A 19,089-nucleotide genomic window follows, 5' to 3' on the forward strand; every position below is an offset into this window, starting at 1 on the left:
ATCCTTCTAACCTTTTGAAGCGAGGAGTGCCTGGCACTTGCAGGGTGAGATTATTTCAGCATAATTAAGAAAACTTGTCAGCGTGAGCCTGGCTGCTGGCTGCAGCCTGCAGCCTATGGGACTAAGCAAGCATGTCCTTGGCATCTAGGAAGTCCAGATGTCTTTATCTTCTTGGGCAATGAGTTAGATTCTGTCCAGATGGTGTCTTGATTGCTTGAAACTCAATTGATTGAATTAGTGGAGCTGCTATCTGTTCGGTAGCTTCGACGCTCAGGACTCCTATCCATTGTCATCGTATTAGACTTCGCTTGCCAAGTGCCTGGTGGGAGGGCAGATCACTAACTAACAACTCTGCAGCATCTCTAAGTGTGCGTATTTAACAACCGAGCCCTCGCCCAGAGAACGCCTTCATATGGTTCCTGCTGACCTTGATGTGGATGGGCAGATTCATCTGGTGCTTGTGAAACAGGAGGCTCTCGCTGCCTGCATTTCAGCCTCATTTAACCACATCCTCTGCACAAAACCCACAGCGCCGTGGCAGCACCTGCTATCAGGCCGCCACGCCAGGGATCCAATCGACAGCCACCAGACTATCAGGCGTTTACAGCAACACTGCAGGAAGCATCTTTCAGGGATCGCTGACCAGAACTTGCCTTTTGGTCTTACAGTCAGTTTCTGTTTCTCTCAAGAGTTACAGAGCACAGAATTAAATGTCCCAGCAGTCAGATTACATTTCTTGTCGGAACAGGAGTAGTAGAGAACCGGTGGGCACAGACAAAAAGTCATTAATGCCCTCATTTCCCTTCTTACTGAAGCAGGAGGAGTTAGTGGAAAGAGCTCTCAGTCATAGACAAAGCATTAGACACGGTCACATTGAACTGTGGCAGGCGGGGAGGGGGGGCAATACTGAGAAGAGGAGGAGGTTAAAGAAGAATTTGCACCTTGCAAGATCACACTATGAATACTTACTCCACAGATTGCTGAGAGAGATTGGGGGGTAAATAAAGAAGCAGGGAGGAGAGACTATTTCTTGACCAAAACCTATCTTAAGCATATTGATTTTTAACAAAAGCATTCGATATCAGCCTCGGAGAAAGCTGGTGCAGCATTGGGAGAAGCAGACAAATTAATCTATGCAATAAGATGTTTTTTTATGATGTAAGAATATGCCCACTAGGATTAGACAGGCGCTTCGGCAAATGGTCTGATTTAGTGACTGCATCAAGGCAAGGCTATTGGCGATCCCATTCCTCGGAGTAATTGAATGGGATATGAAGTGGGCAACACAAAGCACCAAGTGTAAAATGGGATAATGGCGGGAAACTAAGAGACCTTGAACTTACTGATAAAATCACTTTGTTTTAAGTGCATCACGGACTGAAATGAGAATATGCCCTTGCCACAAGGGGACGAAGAAAAGTTGGATTGAGAACGCAAACTGCTAAAGCAAAATAGGTAATCTGTAGAAGACACAAAAGGGCACCTGAGTTGGGGAGGAGGAAAGAGGCATTGCAATGCATTATTTGTGTGCACGTTGAGAAAAGGAGCCCTGGTACCTTTTGGAATAGGGGAAATCTATGCAGGTGGCTGCACATCTTCTCACCCCTGCATATTTACAGTTCCCATGCTATTTACATACTAAAGATACAGCCCCCTAGTTCTCCTTCACACATCAGCCCTATTCACAAGAGCAAAACAGCCCTAAAGGAAACAGGCTTTGTGTGCAGCAGGAGGCAATTTTCTGTCTTGAGATTCACCCTGTGGAACGCCCTCCCATCAGATGTCAAGGAAATAAACTACCCGACTTTTAGAAGACACCTGAAGGCAGCCCTGTTTAGGGAAGTTTTTAATGTTTTAAGTTTTATTCTGTTTTTAATGTTTTGTTGAAAGTCGCCCAGAGTGACTGGGGAAACCCAGCCAGATGGGCGGGGTAGAAATAATAAATTTATTCTTATTCCCTTTTCCATAAACTGCTTTGAACTAGTCCTGTGGAAGAACATATACATCCTTGAGGTGCCCCAATACAGTTATTAGCCCAAAATCAAGTAAAAAAAGCTTGCTGTACTTAGGAAGTGGAACAAAGATGTCCTGCTCTGCTCCATGTGCCCCTCCCCTATTCCCTCTCATGAACATGAGCTTGTCCATCCATTTAGATCATTGGAAGGGTCCCTCATGCATCCACTACCACAAGGGGCTCCATGGGCACAGCCATTTTATTTCAGTCGTACTGCCCAAATTGTGGGATACCCTGCACTGAGTGATCTATTTTGGCTTCCATCTTGGCAGCTTTTTTATCCCACCTGAAAACTGCTTCTTTTTCTTTTTTTTTTAAAAAAAAGTATCAATAAGCCTATTGCCTGGATAGTGTTTGGTATCATGGCTTGTTTTTGAAATGGTTGTATTCAATTGTTTTTAATACCGGTAATTGAATTGTAAATCACTTTATTAGGCAGCTCATGTGAGCTGCAAAAACAGGTATAAAAGATTCAAAAGAAACACACACACAAAATACATAAATACAAAACAAAACAATATGCCGCAACAGTAATGGACTGTGTATAGCAAAATGGGAAGTGAACTGGTTGGGCAGCATTTGGTCTGGGGCTGGTTCCCAGCAGTGGGATGAGATGACAAGTCTCCTTACATTGGTACTGGAACACTTGTCCTCAATCGTTTGAGTCACTGTTTCAGCACATCATCCCCCACAGAATCAATGCTGGGGGGGTCAATCGTTGGGGGAATCAGTGTTTTGGGGGTCCCTCACATGACTGCATCCAACTTCAGATTTTTAAAAAATGGTTCTTCTGTTTAAAAAAAAATGTTCAGAGCCTGTGGATACCTCCCTCTTGTGTAAGGAAGGTGCCATTTTGGCAGTATAAGTGACAGCGGTAACCCCTAAAGAAGAATGTTCCCAGCAAACGACACACATTTGATTTGGAAGGCTTCTGTGGCGCCTAATTTGCTTCACTTGGAACGTTCCTCTGATGAAGCAAGCAGGGCTTTTTCTCAACCAGAACTCAGTTTCGGCACCTCTCAGGTGGGCAGCATTGCCATTATAAGAAAACAAGGGAAGCGCTCATGGTGAGTTCTGGCCCCTCTTTTTTAAAAAAGAAAAGAAAAGAAAAATAGCACTGACACCAAGTTAACCTCAAAGACCAAACCCTCTTTTCACGTGCCTATTTCCTGACATTTAATGCAGAAGTGGGCAGACTGATGCAAGGATTTAAGTGTGGGGCAGAAAAAAGGAACTGAAAGGTTGGCTGCAGGGCCCATAAATGACTAGGCTTCAAGAGGAAACTTCTTTTTAGCTGTGACGGCTGTTTTGTCTCTCACATCTCCAGTTTAACAAAGCTTTCTAAACCCCCATTCTGGAAAATTATTTTTCATCTGACTTCCATTACCGCAGCTCGTCTGTGTGGAGAATCTAATAAACCCTCCTAATGGCCTGGTGCACGTTCTGCTGGGTTCTGATGGGCCTTTTAGATGTTAGCTGTGAAGTAACCAAGCCAGTAGATAAGATGTGCACTGAGGTGAGTGATAACTTGTTTGTCTCTCTATTCGGGGAAAAGCGTCTTCAAGAGAGAATCAATAATTAATCTGTGGCAGTGAATACTTGCATGCTAACATCAGGTTACTTCAAAGGGCTATGAAATTTGCGGTTGGCAAAAGTATCAGGGACAATGCTGTGCCTTCGGAGCACATTTGCTAAAACTGGCCTCAGGCAGGAAAATTTTCTAGACTTAGAGGATCCTTTCTCGCCGAAAAGACAAACCTTAAATTGCGATAATCCTGTGCCATTTTAGCATGTGAATAGGGACGGTCCTGTGCATAGGTACTTGGAAATATGTTTCTCGTTGTTTTAATAGAGTTTATTCTCTTGTACTTGCAATTTTAGCCTTATAGCTATGCATTTTCACTGTGTTCAGTGCTCCCTGGTGCACGGCAAGTTTATTTAGGATTCCAACCTATGAATGCAATCCTATATACAGTTCATAGAGCCAACTCCAGGGGGCCATGGGTGCTTGGGCACCCACAATAATATAATTGGGGGAGAGGGCTGGGCACCCACAAAATCAATGAGAAAAGCCGGCATGAGGTAGTAGAGTTGCCTGTGAAAGAGAAGCAGTTAAGTTCCTCCCTCAGCATCCAGCAAGTGAGGCACCCTTTACTGGGGGGGGGGGGGGGAGGGGATGCAGAGGCAGAGTCTCTCTGCCTCCAAGTCTGAGCCCCTCCCCACGGAAAAGGGTGCATTGCTGCAGTGGCGGAGCTTCATGCTCCACCACCGGGGGCAGAGAGCAGGTGAGGGCGTGGGGCGTGTCCTGGGGGCGTGGCGGCCAGTGCGGGGGGGGGGAGCCGGGATGGCACCCCACCGAGATCGTGGTGCCGGGGGTGATGCACTCCCCCACCTCCCTCTTCCTCCGCCAGTGCCTTGCTGGCAGCAGAGAGGAGGAGGAGGAAGAAAAGCTGCTGTGCCACCGCCCACCACAACTATGTGCAGGCATGTAATATCACGTATCCACGTTATGGGGGTGAGCACCCACAATCCTGAGGGCAAGATGGCACCCCTGACACAGTAATTGGGAGTAAGCCCCTTGCTGCCTATTGCACCAAAGATTCAGGCACATCTCCTGCAGGGAGGTCATACAGTGCAGCATATCAATAAGCAAAAGGACAAGTCTGAAAAATCTTGTCCTGAACTGTGTCTAAGAAGTTTTAAAGGGACATGTAGACATGAGAGGCAATGACGGAGAACCCATTTCCGAGGTAGTGCACATATTTTGCAGCCTGTGTGCGCACATGGACATTTTACTAGGAGTTCTCTGGAACCAGAGGGGGTTGTAATGAAACAGACCACTGGTGCCTTTAATCTGTTTGCAGCAGGGCTGCCGAACAGGTGCTTTGTTTTATAAGCAGTTTAAATGTACCTAATTTCTGTAGAACTAGACCCTTCTTTTTTTGCACACTTTATGCTGCAAGCAGTAACATCCTTGATAGATGTAGCAGAGGAGACGAGTCACAGTTACACAAGTAGGTAGGTTAATATTTCTTTCAGCTTTTCACCTTATCAAAGAACTACCTTTGCAAAAGCAATGCTTGATGAGTGTATTTGAATGTGCTTTCAGAATTTGTTAAAAGAGGTAGCATTTTCTATACAGTAGCAGGGGAGAAAATGTCCCCCCCTCCACTAGATAAAATAGCTACAGACTAAAAGGAGCACTAATATTTGTATTTAACTTGCCCTTTTAATTATGCTAATAATTTTTCTCACTTTAATGTTTTAACCTGTTGCAATAGTGGTCATCTGGCACAGATCCCACTCCAGTTTCAAAGATAATTAGGAATAACAGAACTAAAAATGGCCTCTGCATAGGGCCAAACTAGACTTGATCTTAATCACAATACAGTGGTGCCCCGCAAGACGAACGCCTTGCAAGACGAAAAACCCGCTAGACGAAAGGGTTTTCCGTTTTTGGAGGCGCTTCGCTAAACGAATTTCTCTATGGGGTTGCTTCGCAAGACGAAAAAATCTTGCGAGTTCCCGCGTTCCCCCCCCCCCGGCTTTTTTCCACCCTTTCGCTAAGCGCTAAGCCGCTTATCAGCTGTTCCGCTGATAAGCCGCTTCTCAGCTGATCGCTAAAAGCCGCTAGACCGCTAATAGCGCTAATCCGCTAAGTTGTCAATGGGCTTGCTTCGCAAGACGAAAAAACCGCTAGACGAAGAAAATCGCGGAACGGATTAATTTCGTCTTGCAAGGCACCACTGTATTAGCATCCGCATAGGTTTTAAAAAAGAGAGAAAGAATATCAATCACTGGGACTAGGACTGTGGTGTTGTGGGGAGGGCTTCAAATGCTAATTCACACCATGGTCCCACTCTGAATCTGTATGTAGGTCCTTTATAGATCTAACAACAATGACAGCAGCTTTTAGCACATAAAGTTCAATACTAGAATTTGCACTTGAAGATGACATTGTTTAGAAACACATCCTTTGCAGGTCTGATTTGGGGAGTTTCCATTATGAGTATCACTGAGACCAGGGCAGTCCAACACATGACCCAAGAGCCACATGTGGCCCTCAAGGCCTTTTTTGGTGCCCCTCGGAAACATTTGATGCCCCCACTTGTTGAAATCTCATTGCTAAGCTACAACATGCAGGGCTCAGTGGAGAGGGAGGCCAGCCAACCAGAAGAGTCTCTGAGGTGTACTTGCCTGGAGGAAGAGTCAGCATCCAAAGTCAGGTCCAGTCCTAGGGTTGGGTGACCAGCAATCTGTGTGGCCTGGCGGTCCAGGGTATCTGATGATCATGAGCTCAAGGGCCAAGACAAGCAGGAAGCAGCAAGGAACTACAAGCGTTGTTACCAGCCTCTGACTGCTGCTGGAAGCTCTGCTTAAGAAGGCTGAAGCCAGCTGGTTCTCATCAGTGCCTCTGAGTCCTTGAAGGCTGATCAGCTGCAGGTGGAGTCACTCCACCTTCTCCCCCTTCAGGCTGCTGTTCAGTAGGTGAAGCTGGCTCCTGGCCCGTGACACCATCCAGTCCTCACACTGTATTCCCAAAGCTGTGTGAGGTGCTGGGCTTTGGGAAGGATGTGTGAGGGCTCTGACAGGATCCTAACAAGGTCCTCCAGCCGCCTTCGCAAATTCTAGTTAGCACTTTTTCAGCTTTGTGGAGGTGGGAGGGCCCTGCCAGAGGCTCACACCTGCTTCCCCAAACCTGGTGCCTTGCTTATCCAGCTTTGGGAAGGCAGCTCAAGGGCTGGCAGGTGGGTGGGGGTCATATTTTGGCCTCGCTCCCTGCAATGCAACAAGGCAGTGTGTGGTCACAAGTTCTGTATCCAACTACTTTTTGTGACCCACTTGGTCTGCCCTGATTTTGACAGCGCCAGTCACATAGCATTATTTTGACTCTAGTATCTTTTGTCGTCTGCTGGTGTAGTCTCTTCCCCTCCCCCATATACAGAGTTTCAGAAAGAAGAGTCCAGATCAAATTGAAAGTGACACTCAAAGCACAACCATATACTTTTCTATTCAGGAATCCCATTGCAGCCTCAGTCATCCGAAAGACCCCCCTCCCACTTTCTAAAGCCAACACAGCCGTGAAAAGCTGCAGCCTGGACTGGACATTTTGGGAGAGGGTCCCTCTAATCACTTATCTGCAGGGCAGTTTTCTTACAGATATGAATAAAGCCTGTATCACCTTAGATAACATATGAGCTGGCGTGGAGGTGCCAAAAGCAGGGTCCAGAATGTGAGGGAAAATCCCCTCAGGTTTGCCTTCCTTTTATAGTTCTCAAAATTTGTAAGTTGTCTGACAATTAAAGAAGTCACCAGCATCACCCGGACTATTGCCTTTGTTTTCAGATACAAACACCAGAGTTTCTGAAAACTACAAAAGACCCTTGCTGGTACTGTTACTACAAATAACAAAATAGTTTGTTGCACAATACTTATACACTTTGCCTTCCATGCAAAAAAAAAAAAAGAGAGAGAGAGAGAGAGATAGCATGTCAAATTCCCAGGCAGAGTCCATTTTTGGCATTGGTACAGATTCAGACCAATACAGAGATGGGACAATATTAGAAGTTTCAAAAATACAAGAGATTGCATTGTGCCAACAGAGATGCACACATCTCTGTTGCATTAATGCATCGCTGTGCATCAATGTGTGTGGATCCATAAAACTGTGTGTAATTTTTACAGCTTATTGCTAACAGAAGTTACAGTTGTGAAGATCTGGGACTGAAAGAGATTCCTGAGCAACTACCTAACATAACCCAAGTCCTTGATTTCAGCTTCAACTTCCTGTATTCCCTTCAACAATCAACACTCAGCAAGCTGAAAGATCTGGTGTATTTAGACTTAACAAGGTATGCTAGATCTTTGTCCTCACCTCTTTTTGTGCAAATTGGGACTTTCACTTCAACTTTTCAAGCAAGTGGTACTTGTGGTTACAGCCAAGAGATCTTAAAGCCTCAAAGCTAGAACTCTCATCTACCCAAACCTGCTCCCACAAGTCATTGCACTGTGAATCGATACTTGTTAGAAAATTTTGTAGTTGTGGTAAATTGAGGCCAGCCTTTAGGCAGTCACAACCTGTGCAGTGCTATTACCTAACGTTATGCCATGTGCAGCCTAGAACTGACACCTAAAACTTCTATAATGCTATGCAAAATCACCTGAAAGGCAAAACCAAACCCTACCAAGGCACACATATTACAAGACCAGAAATTCATAGAACTTGCTTCATTACCCTGCAGTAGAGTATTGAAAGAAGTCCTAGATGACAAACTCTGGGTGCATATTTTGTTTCTTGACATCTACATAAACTGACTGACCTATCTTGCAAGGAAAGAGGAAATAGGATAAACCACAATATGGCCAGTGTCGGGAAATGGCACTAGTTTCTCCTAAATCAGGCTGAACCCTCCTCTTACATCTCTGCTTGGTTTGCTTGCTGGGGTGAAGATTAACACACACACCCCTCCCACAGGCACTAATGGCTCGTGCTTGAACAAACAGCAAACATACAAAACTTACTGCCTGGTACCTGCACTCAGAATTCTGTTTTTCATACAAATTGTGCTGCCAAAACCAAATGAAGAGGCAAGGAGAACAAACGCCTCAATTTCAGAGAATAGCTGAGGAGTGTGAAAAGCTGCTCTTCAACAAAATTGCAAAAGCAAATGCTTTGGCACACTGGTATACCCTCCCCTGTGTTATATGACTTACAAGGATTTATGCAAGTGGGTGAATTGGAATGTTCCTGGAACACAGTGCATGGCTACAAAAAGGTACAGCGGTTCATGCTCAGCCTGAAATTAGCAGAGACCCTCATTGATTAAAAACAGACACACAACTTGGGTACCCATCCATGCACATCTTTTCATTGGAATTTCTCCCTCCCCTTCACACCCTCCCCAGATCTGCTCCAGAGGGTTTGGGAACCCCTAGAACAGATTTAGGGCACAGATGGGGGGAGGAGAAAATGTTTCATTGTGCAAAGATAAATTATTGTGCTGACTGAATGAGAGACAATGAATTGCAGTGTTAATGTTCATTGCCTATTTAGGTTGGAGCAAAATATGATCCCATTTACAGCTGTGCCAGTTCTATTGTTCTCCTCTCATTAAAAATGTAAACAAAAGCAGGAAATCCATTTTTATTGTTTCTGTAGATGTGTATTAATAAGATAAGCATATACAGTTGCGGTGTTTGACTGCTAGACTTTTGTGTGTGTGTGTTTTGTTTTTTAAGGTGTCAAATTAACTGGGTATATGAGGATGCCTTCGGAAACAACGCTCACCTGGAGACAATCATCTTGACTGGAAACAATCTTCTGTTTCTGGCAGACAGAGCATTCGCTGGACCTCACTCTCTGAAACACCTTGACCTGACCCAAACAGGACTCAGTAGTTTATCATCCATCCCAATGGAGGACCTGGGTAACTTGGAGACACTGATACTAAAAGACAACTACATCCAATCACTAGAGCTCCCATCACATTTTCCAACGAGGAACCTCAAATATTTGGATTTTCAGATGAACATAATACAAAGAATATCAGCTGAAGACATAAAGGTATTAAAGCGAGTCAGCAATCTGACTCTCATTCTTGCAGACAACGATATTATGCACATTGGGACCAAGGCTTTCAGTTCCATTTTTTTCTATACTTTGGATTTTGGTCGTTGTGTTAATGTTTCGGTGATCCTGGAAGGGCTGCAGGATGCCAGTACTGTTGCTCTTCGACTTGGGAATTCTTTGGATAGAGATGCCCTTCCCATAACTCCCGCCATGTTGCGGGGCATCTGCAACATCTCTGTTGACTACCTCTATCTGCCATATCGCCATTTCCTATACTTCTCAGCTGACACATTCCAGTGTTTGGCCAAACTCCAGAAGTTGGACATGGCCCACACAGACATCGGCGAACTACCCACTGGCCTCATTCAGTTGAATTTCCTGAGGGAACTCAATCTCGACAAGAATAAATTTGAGCACCTTTGCAATATCAGAGCTTCTGCTTTCCCCAACCTCACCCATATTTCTCTCAGAGGGAATCTGAAAAGCTTGGATTTGGGATTTGGGTGCCTAGGGTCTTTGTCGAAACTGCAACACCTTGACTTGAGCAGATCTCAAATAGAAAGCGCCGACTGCTGCAGCAAGCCGCTCCGTGGCCTGAGCAGCTTGCAACACCTCAACCTGAGCTACAATAGCAAGCTCGGGTTCCACAATGCAGCATTTAATGAAAGCATTAACCTGAAGGTTCTGGACCTCACTTCCACACAGATTCTCATCAATGCTTCTCAAGGACCCTTCTGCAACCTGCATTTTTTGCAGATTCTAAACCTTTCTTACTCTAAAATTGATCTCAATATCCCACACATTTTACAAGGTCTGGAGAATCTTATTGTCTTGAAGCTGAATGGAAATAACTTCAAATCCAAGACCATCCTGGAAGACAACCTCTTTCAGCAGGTACCCAATTTGGAAGTGCTAACTTTATCTTCCTGCAAATTGTCGGCTATACAAACCAAAGCATTTTCTAGCCTCAAGAAGTTAAAACACATGGACTTGAGCCACAACAATCTTATTGCATTCAATTCAGATGCATTTTCCAGCCTCAGAAACATATATCTCAATTTTGCCAACAATAGGATCCATATTATCCCACGTGATATGTTGACTAACCTATCTGGCCAGAGTGTAATCAATTTAAGTTACAATCCACTGGAATGCACCTGTTCCAATATTGGATTATTAACTTGGTACAAGCAAAACATAGATAAAATTGAAGACTCTGAAGAGACAGTGTGCTCAGAGCCCAAATCACTAGCGGGCTCTAAGCTCCTCTCTATAAATCTGTCCTGTGGGTTTAGCACTGCTCAAGTAGTATTGATTGCCTTTGTTACGATAGCAGTAATTGTAGTGACCTTCATTTTGATCATGTGTTTTTTAAGGAGAAACTACCAACAGCTTTGAGTTCCTGGAAAAATAAAAGATACAGAAGAGTAACAAAAGCCAACAAATTAGTAGGAAGATGCTTATAAGGGAATTCCACTTTCTAATACTAATTTTTGTTCCAGTTGTCGTTGACTGTACAGGCAGTCCTCGTTTTGCATGGGGGCTCCATTTTGGACACATGCAAGCATAAACCCACTCTGCACCACTCCCAACCCCTTTTCATAACATCTTTGTGACATTTTGGGGCCGTTTTCAGGTTTGGTGGAGTGTGCATGTGTGTGATCACACATCATTCAGATGCGCCTAAATCAGGAGTTGCCTGTAGCGCACTTGGTTAACTTGTTTTTGACATGAGATAACATGGCAAAGGAAATCACTGCAAGGTATGGAAATAAGAGAAAGCCAGAGTTCACTGTTCGGTCTTGCATTTTCCAGGTAGAGTTCATTCTCAGTGCCATATAGGAGGCAAAAACTGATGACCTCACAGTGCACCAGGTCAGTGTAAAGTTGACAGTATCTTAACCTGAAAAATGTACGGCAGTTGTTCTTTCCTAGGTGATCATTTTATATTTGGCAAGGAAGACTCCTGCTAACTCCTGGACAAGAAAAAGCTTGAAAGTACTCAGAAGTACTCAGCCTAGGCTTCCATATTTGGAATAAAAATGCCACAATAAAAAACAGCAAGGCAGTTCTCTTTTTCGTTACTGTTTGTTTAATGTTTTCTCACAAGGGTTAAAGAGGGTAAATATTACACACACAAATAAGGGCTAAACTGGATGTGGTGTGGCAGCCATATGTGTTTTATTCCAGGACCTACCTAGATCCATCTATTTATTTGCTGCACAAAGGGAGTTAAACCCTTCCCATTTTACCCTGCCAAGTAGGGCCAGGACAAGAGACGGTTGTACTTGAGTTGCTACTCCATCACTCTTCCTCCCCTCCCCTGCTGGCGATAGGGCCCCTCATGGACCTCTTTATCTCTCTTCTTCCATTTTCTCCCCCCCCCCCCGCGCGCTTTGTTGCTGCTTTAGTAGAGGCCATGCTGAGTCTCTGTCTCCTCCTGCCCTGCCCTCCGCATCTCACTCTACATGTCCACGGTTCTTTGTCCGATAGAGGAATTCAGTCTGCAGTCCTGCAAGTCTGCTTGCTTTATCCCAGTTTGCTGTGGTTGCTATGTTATTCTTCTATATTTAGGCATACTGTGGGGGCACCGCAGCAAACCGCAGCCGTTCACCCCCACCCCGTTGAGGGTTCAAAAATGGTTTATGAGGGCAGAGCAAAACAAGTGTCCTGATATTAAGCATTCTAGCCCATTATACACATACCACTTTGTGTTATTTATACTAAATGTTACTTCAAGCACGTAATAGGAAAGGAAACTCAGAAATGTCAAAACAATAGTGGCAATTTTTATATAGCCAAAACCATCATCTGGCATCCAAACAGAAAAAAACACACACTTTTTTGTGGCCCCTTGTCACTAGGTTATTTGGTCATTTATACCCTTTTCACACAGAGAAGGGGACTGTGGGGTTTCACTGCTAGCCTTGCCCCGAGGTTGTGCAGTTAGGTGTGGCTGTCTACAGGGAAAAGTCTCTGTGTCACCACTTCTACATGCACCAGTTTTCCCAAGTGTTCTGGAACCCAGAAAGTGTGGAAAGCCCATGCATGTATGCTTTCCCCTGCTTAATGTGTGAACATGGTGGGGGGCCTGGGACGCAGGGGGCTGTTGCCCAACAGCAGCCTCTGGCTATCGGCAATCTCCTCTTATGCAATTGACATGAGAAGGGAATATGTTTTATCAGTGGAACAAAAGACTATGTTGTATGGACTCCTCCTTCCTTTTCAGCTTGTGCATTTGTAGACCTAGATTTAGTGAAAATTCAAGGAAGCCAGTTCAAGAAACAGACTCAATTCCCTTTCATGCTCAGTTTTATTTTAATGTTCTTCATAAGTATAAATAATTTTATTCAATACCCAAAGGTTAGGTCATCCATGTGGATTTCTTAAAGAAAATAAGACTGCAAACACTTTATTGCACAGATCCTAACTTTTTTTTTTTTAATAATTTGATAATCTACAGTAGGAAGAACTACAAAGGGTCATTCTAATATACAACCAACACATAGACTGACAAAAGAGTACACACTAAAGGGGATCTCTAACAGTTCACTGTAAGGTAAACATCAAGAACAAGGAAACTACATGAATGCAAGCTTAGGTGCCTCTACATTTCTAAAATAGGCGGGAAGTATTTGGCCGAAGTGATAAAGCACTATACAAAATATACATAAAAAGATACATTTGTAAACAAGAGAGCTAGGTGTGCTTTAAGGGAAACAAGTGGAAGGTTTTTAACTTGCAAGCAAATGTAAACTATGGGATAACTCCCAGATAGAAATGTCATGATTTTGGAGTGCATTAGTGTTTAATTATTTCAACCCCCAAAGCACAGATATAGGCTATAAATGCTAGAACCACTCACTTCAAAATGTTTCCCCCCAGTTGATTTTAATAATTCATGAGCACGTGGAAAGGAAAAGAATATTCCATCACTGTATGGAAAATTACAGGGACTTGCTGATAATTTTATTTTCTTAACAAAGGATTTCAAAAACGAAGAAAATCCCAATTGGTTTACTCATTTTTCTCAAGAAAATGCATTTAGCATACTTGTAAATACCTTACAAGCAGCCAATTCATAATTGGGTTATGCTTGGGTAAATATAGCTAGGGAAATGTTGTGCGGGGAGCGGGGGGGGGGGAATGCCCTGAAGGAGGGTCAGCATTAAATGAGCTTTTGCAAGGAAATATAGAAGAAGAAAAGCACAATTGTCTTGTGGATCCCAGTCATTTTAGCATACTTATCTGTGATAATCTTTCTGGAGTGTTGCTGTACATGTTTCCAAAAAACCAAATACTTTCCCTCCAAATTTAATCAGACAAATTCGACATATTCCACTATACACAAAATTCAAATAAGGCTTAGCAAAAAGTAAAAAGAACACCAACATTCTAGCACCAAAAAGCTCCAACAGCCCCCTTTTTTCTACAAAAGAATGCCTTTTTCATTAAAAAAAATACATTTACTTCTTTTGCATACAAATAAAGATCACAATATGAAATGTATAGAGCTACTTAATGTACTTCAAGAAGAATGTTAAACCTAGGATGACTTGCTAAAAACAGCAAGATTAATCTACAACATAAGGCCCCAGCTAGGTATTAAAATGTTATCAGGTGTTTGATATATCATCTAGATACAATGCTGAAAAACGCCTCCCCTTACTTCACCACTTTTGTCATAAAATAGAAAAGAAAGCTGAACTGCTAAATGCTCAAATCTACCTATCATGACAAAGATGATTCATTTGTGTACATGAAAATTGTTTCAACACTTTATGCCATGCACATCTGTATGTTCTTCACACCAGAAAGGCCTGGACAGAAATAAATGTAGGATGAATCAAGGCAGCAGGAACTAAGCTCACAAAGGTATTTTAGTCTAAAGCCCAGGGTGAGATGAAAGAACACAGGGCAATTTCATATTACCAGAAAACTATATTGTGAATGGGATGGTGTACCCATGATAATGGAAACCTCTCTTTCCCAGTCATGCACATAGTCTACAGAAGAGGCAGAAATTGTGTACTGAAGAGCTCCAGTTTTAACTGGCAAAGTTAGCTCACTACAATAATACCATAATACCTTGCTAGCTCTTAAATACAATTCTAAATTCACTGAAAATCATTAGATTTATCACTTCTTCTATTTTAGAGTTGTGCACAGCTTTTTGAATAAGGAAAGAATAGAGCGTCTTTCCTCTCCCTTCAGACCAATATATATTTGTGGGTTTTGTCTAGGCCCAAGTTTTAGTAATTCTGCTTCTTCTTAAATTATGGCAAACTTAGTGGCAAAGCAACTATCATTAAAAAGATACAGTAAACAATGCAATCAGCAGCAAAGTAGAGACACTACATTCTAAACGATACACACTAGTAAGTATTTACAGATAATTTGTCATCCCACCCACCCACAACCTGTCTCTCAAATTGTAAAAGTATTTTTGTACAAATACAATATGGTAACAGTTTAACCGGTTACATTTGGGAAGGAATTTTGAGGGGGGAAGGAAACGAGTCCTTTCTTTACACACCCTGCTTAAGTGGCGCTGAATATTTTTTTCTGCAAGAAAATACTACACAGTGCTGAAGGTAAGACAAGACACTAGGTTTTCAACTAAGCAGTCCTATTTGCACGTCTTGCTATTGGGAGGGTTTTTTGTGAGGGCTGCTTCGGGAGGTGTCTTTTCCTCGCCTCGGCCGGGCAGAGTCTTTGTCGGCTGAAAGTGCATTGGGAGAGTCAGCTGGAGTCCCTGACTTTGGCAAATCTTTACCTACATTCGGTTTTCTCGCGGCAGAAGACTGAGGCAGACCGGGGTCTTTCCCCTTCATGTCCACAGCAGAGTGAGACCTCTCTTGGCTTTTGTGCTTCCCCGCCAAGTCTGAAGTGGGAATGTTCTCTTCCACAGGGGACGGAGTATAGTGCAAGCCCAACAGGGAAACACTTTTAGTCATTTCTGCCCTGCCGTCTGCTGAGGAAGAGCTGGCTTGCTTTTTCACTTCCCTGCTGCTCAGTGCAAGTGGCTCGGGGGACCCCAGGCTAGCCTTTGCTGAAGGCAGAACAGGGGCTTCTGGCCTAGATTCAGGGAAGCTGGGTGGGAATTCAAGCTGCTTTGAAGCTGCGCGACATGAACTCTGCAAAGCAGGGGTGGAGGAATGTTTTGCAGCATGCTGCTTGCTCCCCTCGGATAGCTGCTTTTGATTCACGTGCCCTTTTCCTTTAGTGTCTTGAAAGTTCTTCGCACCCGTGACTGCCTTTTCTGCTGCTTTTCCTCTGGCATCACAGCTAAGAAGGGAAAGGTTAGGATCTGGCTTCCCATGGTCAGTTTGAAAATAAAGTGCATCGGTGCATTTCCCCCCTTCAGGTTGCATTTCCGCAGAGGTGGCCTGAATGTTCGAGCTCTTGTCGGCCGGTTTGCTCAACAAGGAGCCCTCTTTTACAGCTGACGATGTCTTGGGAGGCGTGCTCTGCTTGGTACGTATACTGAATGGCTTTTGATCAACAGGATCGTTTAAACTTGCCATCTCTTGCCTCTGAAAATGCTTAGCGCCATCTGGGGCTGCTGCTGCTGCCTGCTTTTTATTGGAGGATTTAAGCTGTTTTTCAGGCAAGGTGCTATTGATGTGGATTGAGGGTTCTGACCCACATTCTATGACCAGATGCCTTTCTGCCTGTATTTGCTCATTATTTAGCTTTCTCCGAGAGCTTGGAGGGTGTGAAAAAGAATCCAGTGCAGCCTTATTGATGTTTTTCCCCTCCTTCACAGAGCCGGCCAAAGCATGAGGGCCAGTTTCTTTTTCTTTTACATTTGTAGCCATTTGCTTTTGTGTCTGTTTTTCAGAATGTTTCAGTTTCGAGAAACAAGTGTCAGGAACTGGTCTAGATTTAACAGTGCTATTTTCCATGTGTGTTGCAGGTCTCATATTATCTTTAATGCTGCAGCAACCAGGAGCATCCACTACACAGGGCCTGTTTAATAATTCTTTTGCAGCAGGAAGATCAGAATTGCTACCTTGTTGCCTAGAAGCAATGCTGGACTCTTTGTTACCAGCTGGAGGCTCCGCATTTTGGGGCTGCTTCTGTTCTTTTTCCCCCTGGTCCGTTTGCACGGTTACACCAGCCAGAAGTGATGCTTCAGGCTTGGAACAACCACTTGCTTTCTGCAGGCCCAACTCATTTGCTGAATAGTCTCTAGTGGTGTTATCATCCTCTTTCACCGATGGCTTGAGCGCATCTTTGAACTTTGTTTTCGAGCTTGCTATTTGTACTTTTGCTATTCCACGTATCTGCTGCTGAGCAGCTGAATCAAAGGAATACCTCTGAATGCGTTTTGCATCCTGATTTGGTGATACGTCTGTAACAGATTTCTTTGATGGAGAAACCTCAACTGCCTTAGGCTTCTCTGGAAGGATGCTATCACTTGGTGGAGGCCTTGTGTGGTTGTCTGGTCCTTCTTTGTAGGTTTTCTTCTCTTTCCGTTTGGCTTTCTCAGGATTTCCCTGTGCATGGGCAGATTTGCAACTTGTCAAGGTGGAACTCTGGTTTTGGGAACTGCTGGATTTAGCCTCATGTGCAGAAAGCTGAATAACCTCTTTCTTCTGATTAAACACCTTTACAGAGGGGTCACATTTAGCACTGAAATTGGAAAGTGTCTTTTCTGACTGCTGTTCAATGGTCACAGGCATTGCTGCTGAGCTCGGAGTACTTTTATTTGGCTTTGGAGACTGGAACTTTAGTAGATTAGATTCATAAGGACTGGATTGTTGAAAGGCTGGCGGCTGCACTTTCTGACAAGACGGCTCAACCTTTACACTGATGCCTCCTTGGCAGATGAGTGGTTGGCCATCGTTTTTGGCATTTTGGCCCCCTGCAACTGCACATGAAGACACTTCTGTCTTTGAAGTTTGTGGCCCAGAAATTAAAGCAATATCTAAGGTTCCTTCAATTGGCTTCAAGCAAGACACAGACCTCCCTTCTAACTTATATTCTGAAGGACTCTTTCGGACAGGTGACTCTGTGGAAATCAAGGCTGATTTCTCCACACCAGCTTCTGTTCGGCCAGTCAGTCCTTTGAGAGGAATGAAAGGAACAGAGTTAATCTGAGTGGCATGAGCACTGCTAATAAATGATCGGCTTTCAGTCACCGAGGTGGAATCTTGCAGCATGTTTATAGGTCTGACTGCACTCAGCTGATGGCATTCATGTACACTTGGTGTCAGTTTGGACTTTAGCACTGGACAGGAGTTGTCATCTTTTTCTTCAAAGGACATTTTCTTCCGGAGATAATCAATATTTGCAAGCTTACTATCTAATCTTTCAAATTTGACAGGTTCTTTTGTCGGTGCAGTTTTATCTACATTTTCTCCTTTCCCATTCGGCATCTTGTCAGATGAGTGAGGCAGAACATTTTGCAATGTACATGGAGGGGGGATTCTTTTGAAGTCATAAGACAAATGACTGAGCTCATTAAGTGGAGGCCCATGACATGGTGTGTGCGCATCCAAAGCAGTGCAATCATTTGATCTCATGCTTGCATTCTTCTGAAGGGTGTCTTTTAGCATGCCACCTACTGGCTCTGTCTCCAGAGCTGCAATTTTAGCTTCAAAGTGGTTTGATCTTTCCAAAGCTTTCTGAAATGCTTTTTTGCCATCTCTCTCTTCTAAGCACGAGGCAACTGGGTTTTCTGATTCACCACAAATTTCATGTACAGTGCTTGCTTTCTGCAAATATTCCTGTTTCTCTGCCAGATCTTGCTTCTTCACAACTATCTTAACCTTTAATTTTTCTTTATCCAGCTCATCAACAGATTCTTGCCTGCCCAACTTCCTGGAAATGGGACGTTTCAGGCAGCCTTGTTCAGCAGGTCTCACTCGTGTGAGTGATGGCACATCAGAAACATTCTCCTCCAGGCTCTGAAGGGTTGTATCCCGTTGAGATACCTCTCTATTAACTTCTTCCTGAGTTACTTCCAGGCTGTGCTTGCGAGAGCACAAGTGTTTCTTGTCAGTGCCATAAGAAGGGGCAAGTTTCTCTTCTGACTGAACCCTCTTGAGCAAAGGAGACCTTGGTGGTTCTGCACTCTTAGGCCTAACTATGTGTCTGACAATAGTGGGAGGAGAGTGCATTTTTGTAGGGAAAGCCTGAGCTATTTTTGTGTTTCCAATTGAATGCCCCAGTAAAGGTGATGGAGACCGCTGAGGAGATGTTGGCTGAGGTGTTGGAGAAGGAGTCCGTGCCAAAGGAGAGAGAGGAATACTGCCAGCTGATTTGCGTCTTCCTGACCGGTATCTTTGCCCACCAAGCTTGGGCCCCAAACCATGAAGTGTGCTGGGCCTAATATGCCCAGAACCAGCTGGAGAATTGGGTGCACTTGAACTTGGAGAGCTACTCTGAGAAGAATTTGTACCTGGAAGACAAACAAATAGAACTGCACTAGAAACTTCGATCAATGCTTGTTAAGAAGCTGTAAAAGATGTTGTTTCTATACAGACAATAAGAAAAT

The 19,089-nt window shown here is 43.9% G+C and overlaps 2 protein-coding genes across 23 annotated transcripts in view; one reads left to right on the forward strand and one right to left on the reverse strand.

Moving 5' to 3' along the window:
* Positions 1-3,230: 3,230 nt before the first annotated feature.
* On the forward strand, positions 3,231-11,664 carry CD180 (CD180 molecule). Its single transcript, XM_083703548.1, has 3 exons — positions 3,231-3,530; positions 7,700-7,866; positions 9,254-11,664. Exons 1-3 carry the CDS (start codon positions 3,441-3,443, stop codon positions 10,980-10,982), a joined length of 1,986 nt encoding a protein of 661 aa, XP_083559674.1. The 5' UTR covers positions 3,231-3,440; the 3' UTR covers positions 10,983-11,664.
* Positions 11,665-12,878: 1,214 nt separating this feature from the next.
* MAST4 (microtubule associated serine/threonine kinase family member 4) overlaps positions 12,879-19,089 on the reverse strand; it is a 210,853-nt gene continuing 204,642 nt past the window's right edge. For all 22 annotated transcript variants that reach the window (XM_083703393.1, XM_083703394.1, XM_083703391.1 and 19 more), the window contains one exon: positions 12,879-18,993. In XM_083703393.1, coding sequence (XP_083559519.1) covers positions 15,230-18,993 — 3,764 coding nt within the window. In that variant the 3' untranslated portion in view covers positions 12,879-15,229. The remainder of the gene's footprint in view (positions 18,994-19,089) is intronic.

The sequence above is a fragment of the Podarcis gaigeae genome (genome assembly GCF_964106915.1).
Source record: "Podarcis gaigeae genome assembly, chromosome: 11".
Taxonomy (NCBI): domain Eukaryota; kingdom Metazoa; phylum Chordata; class Lepidosauria; order Squamata; family Lacertidae; genus Podarcis; species Podarcis gaigeae.

Coding starts and splice junctions, on each gene's coding strand:
- CD180 (XM_083703548.1), top strand. CDS start 3,441: ATGGCCTGGTGCACGTTCTGCTGGGTTCTGATGGGCCTTTTAGATGTT. Junction 3,531..7,699: donor TAGATAAGATGTGCACTGAG/GTGAGTGATAAC, acceptor TAATTTTTACAG/CTTATTGCTAACAGAAGTTA. Junction 7,867..9,253: donor GTGTATTTAGACTTAACAAG/GTATGCTAGATC, acceptor TTGTTTTTTAAG/GTGTCAAATTAACTGGGTAT.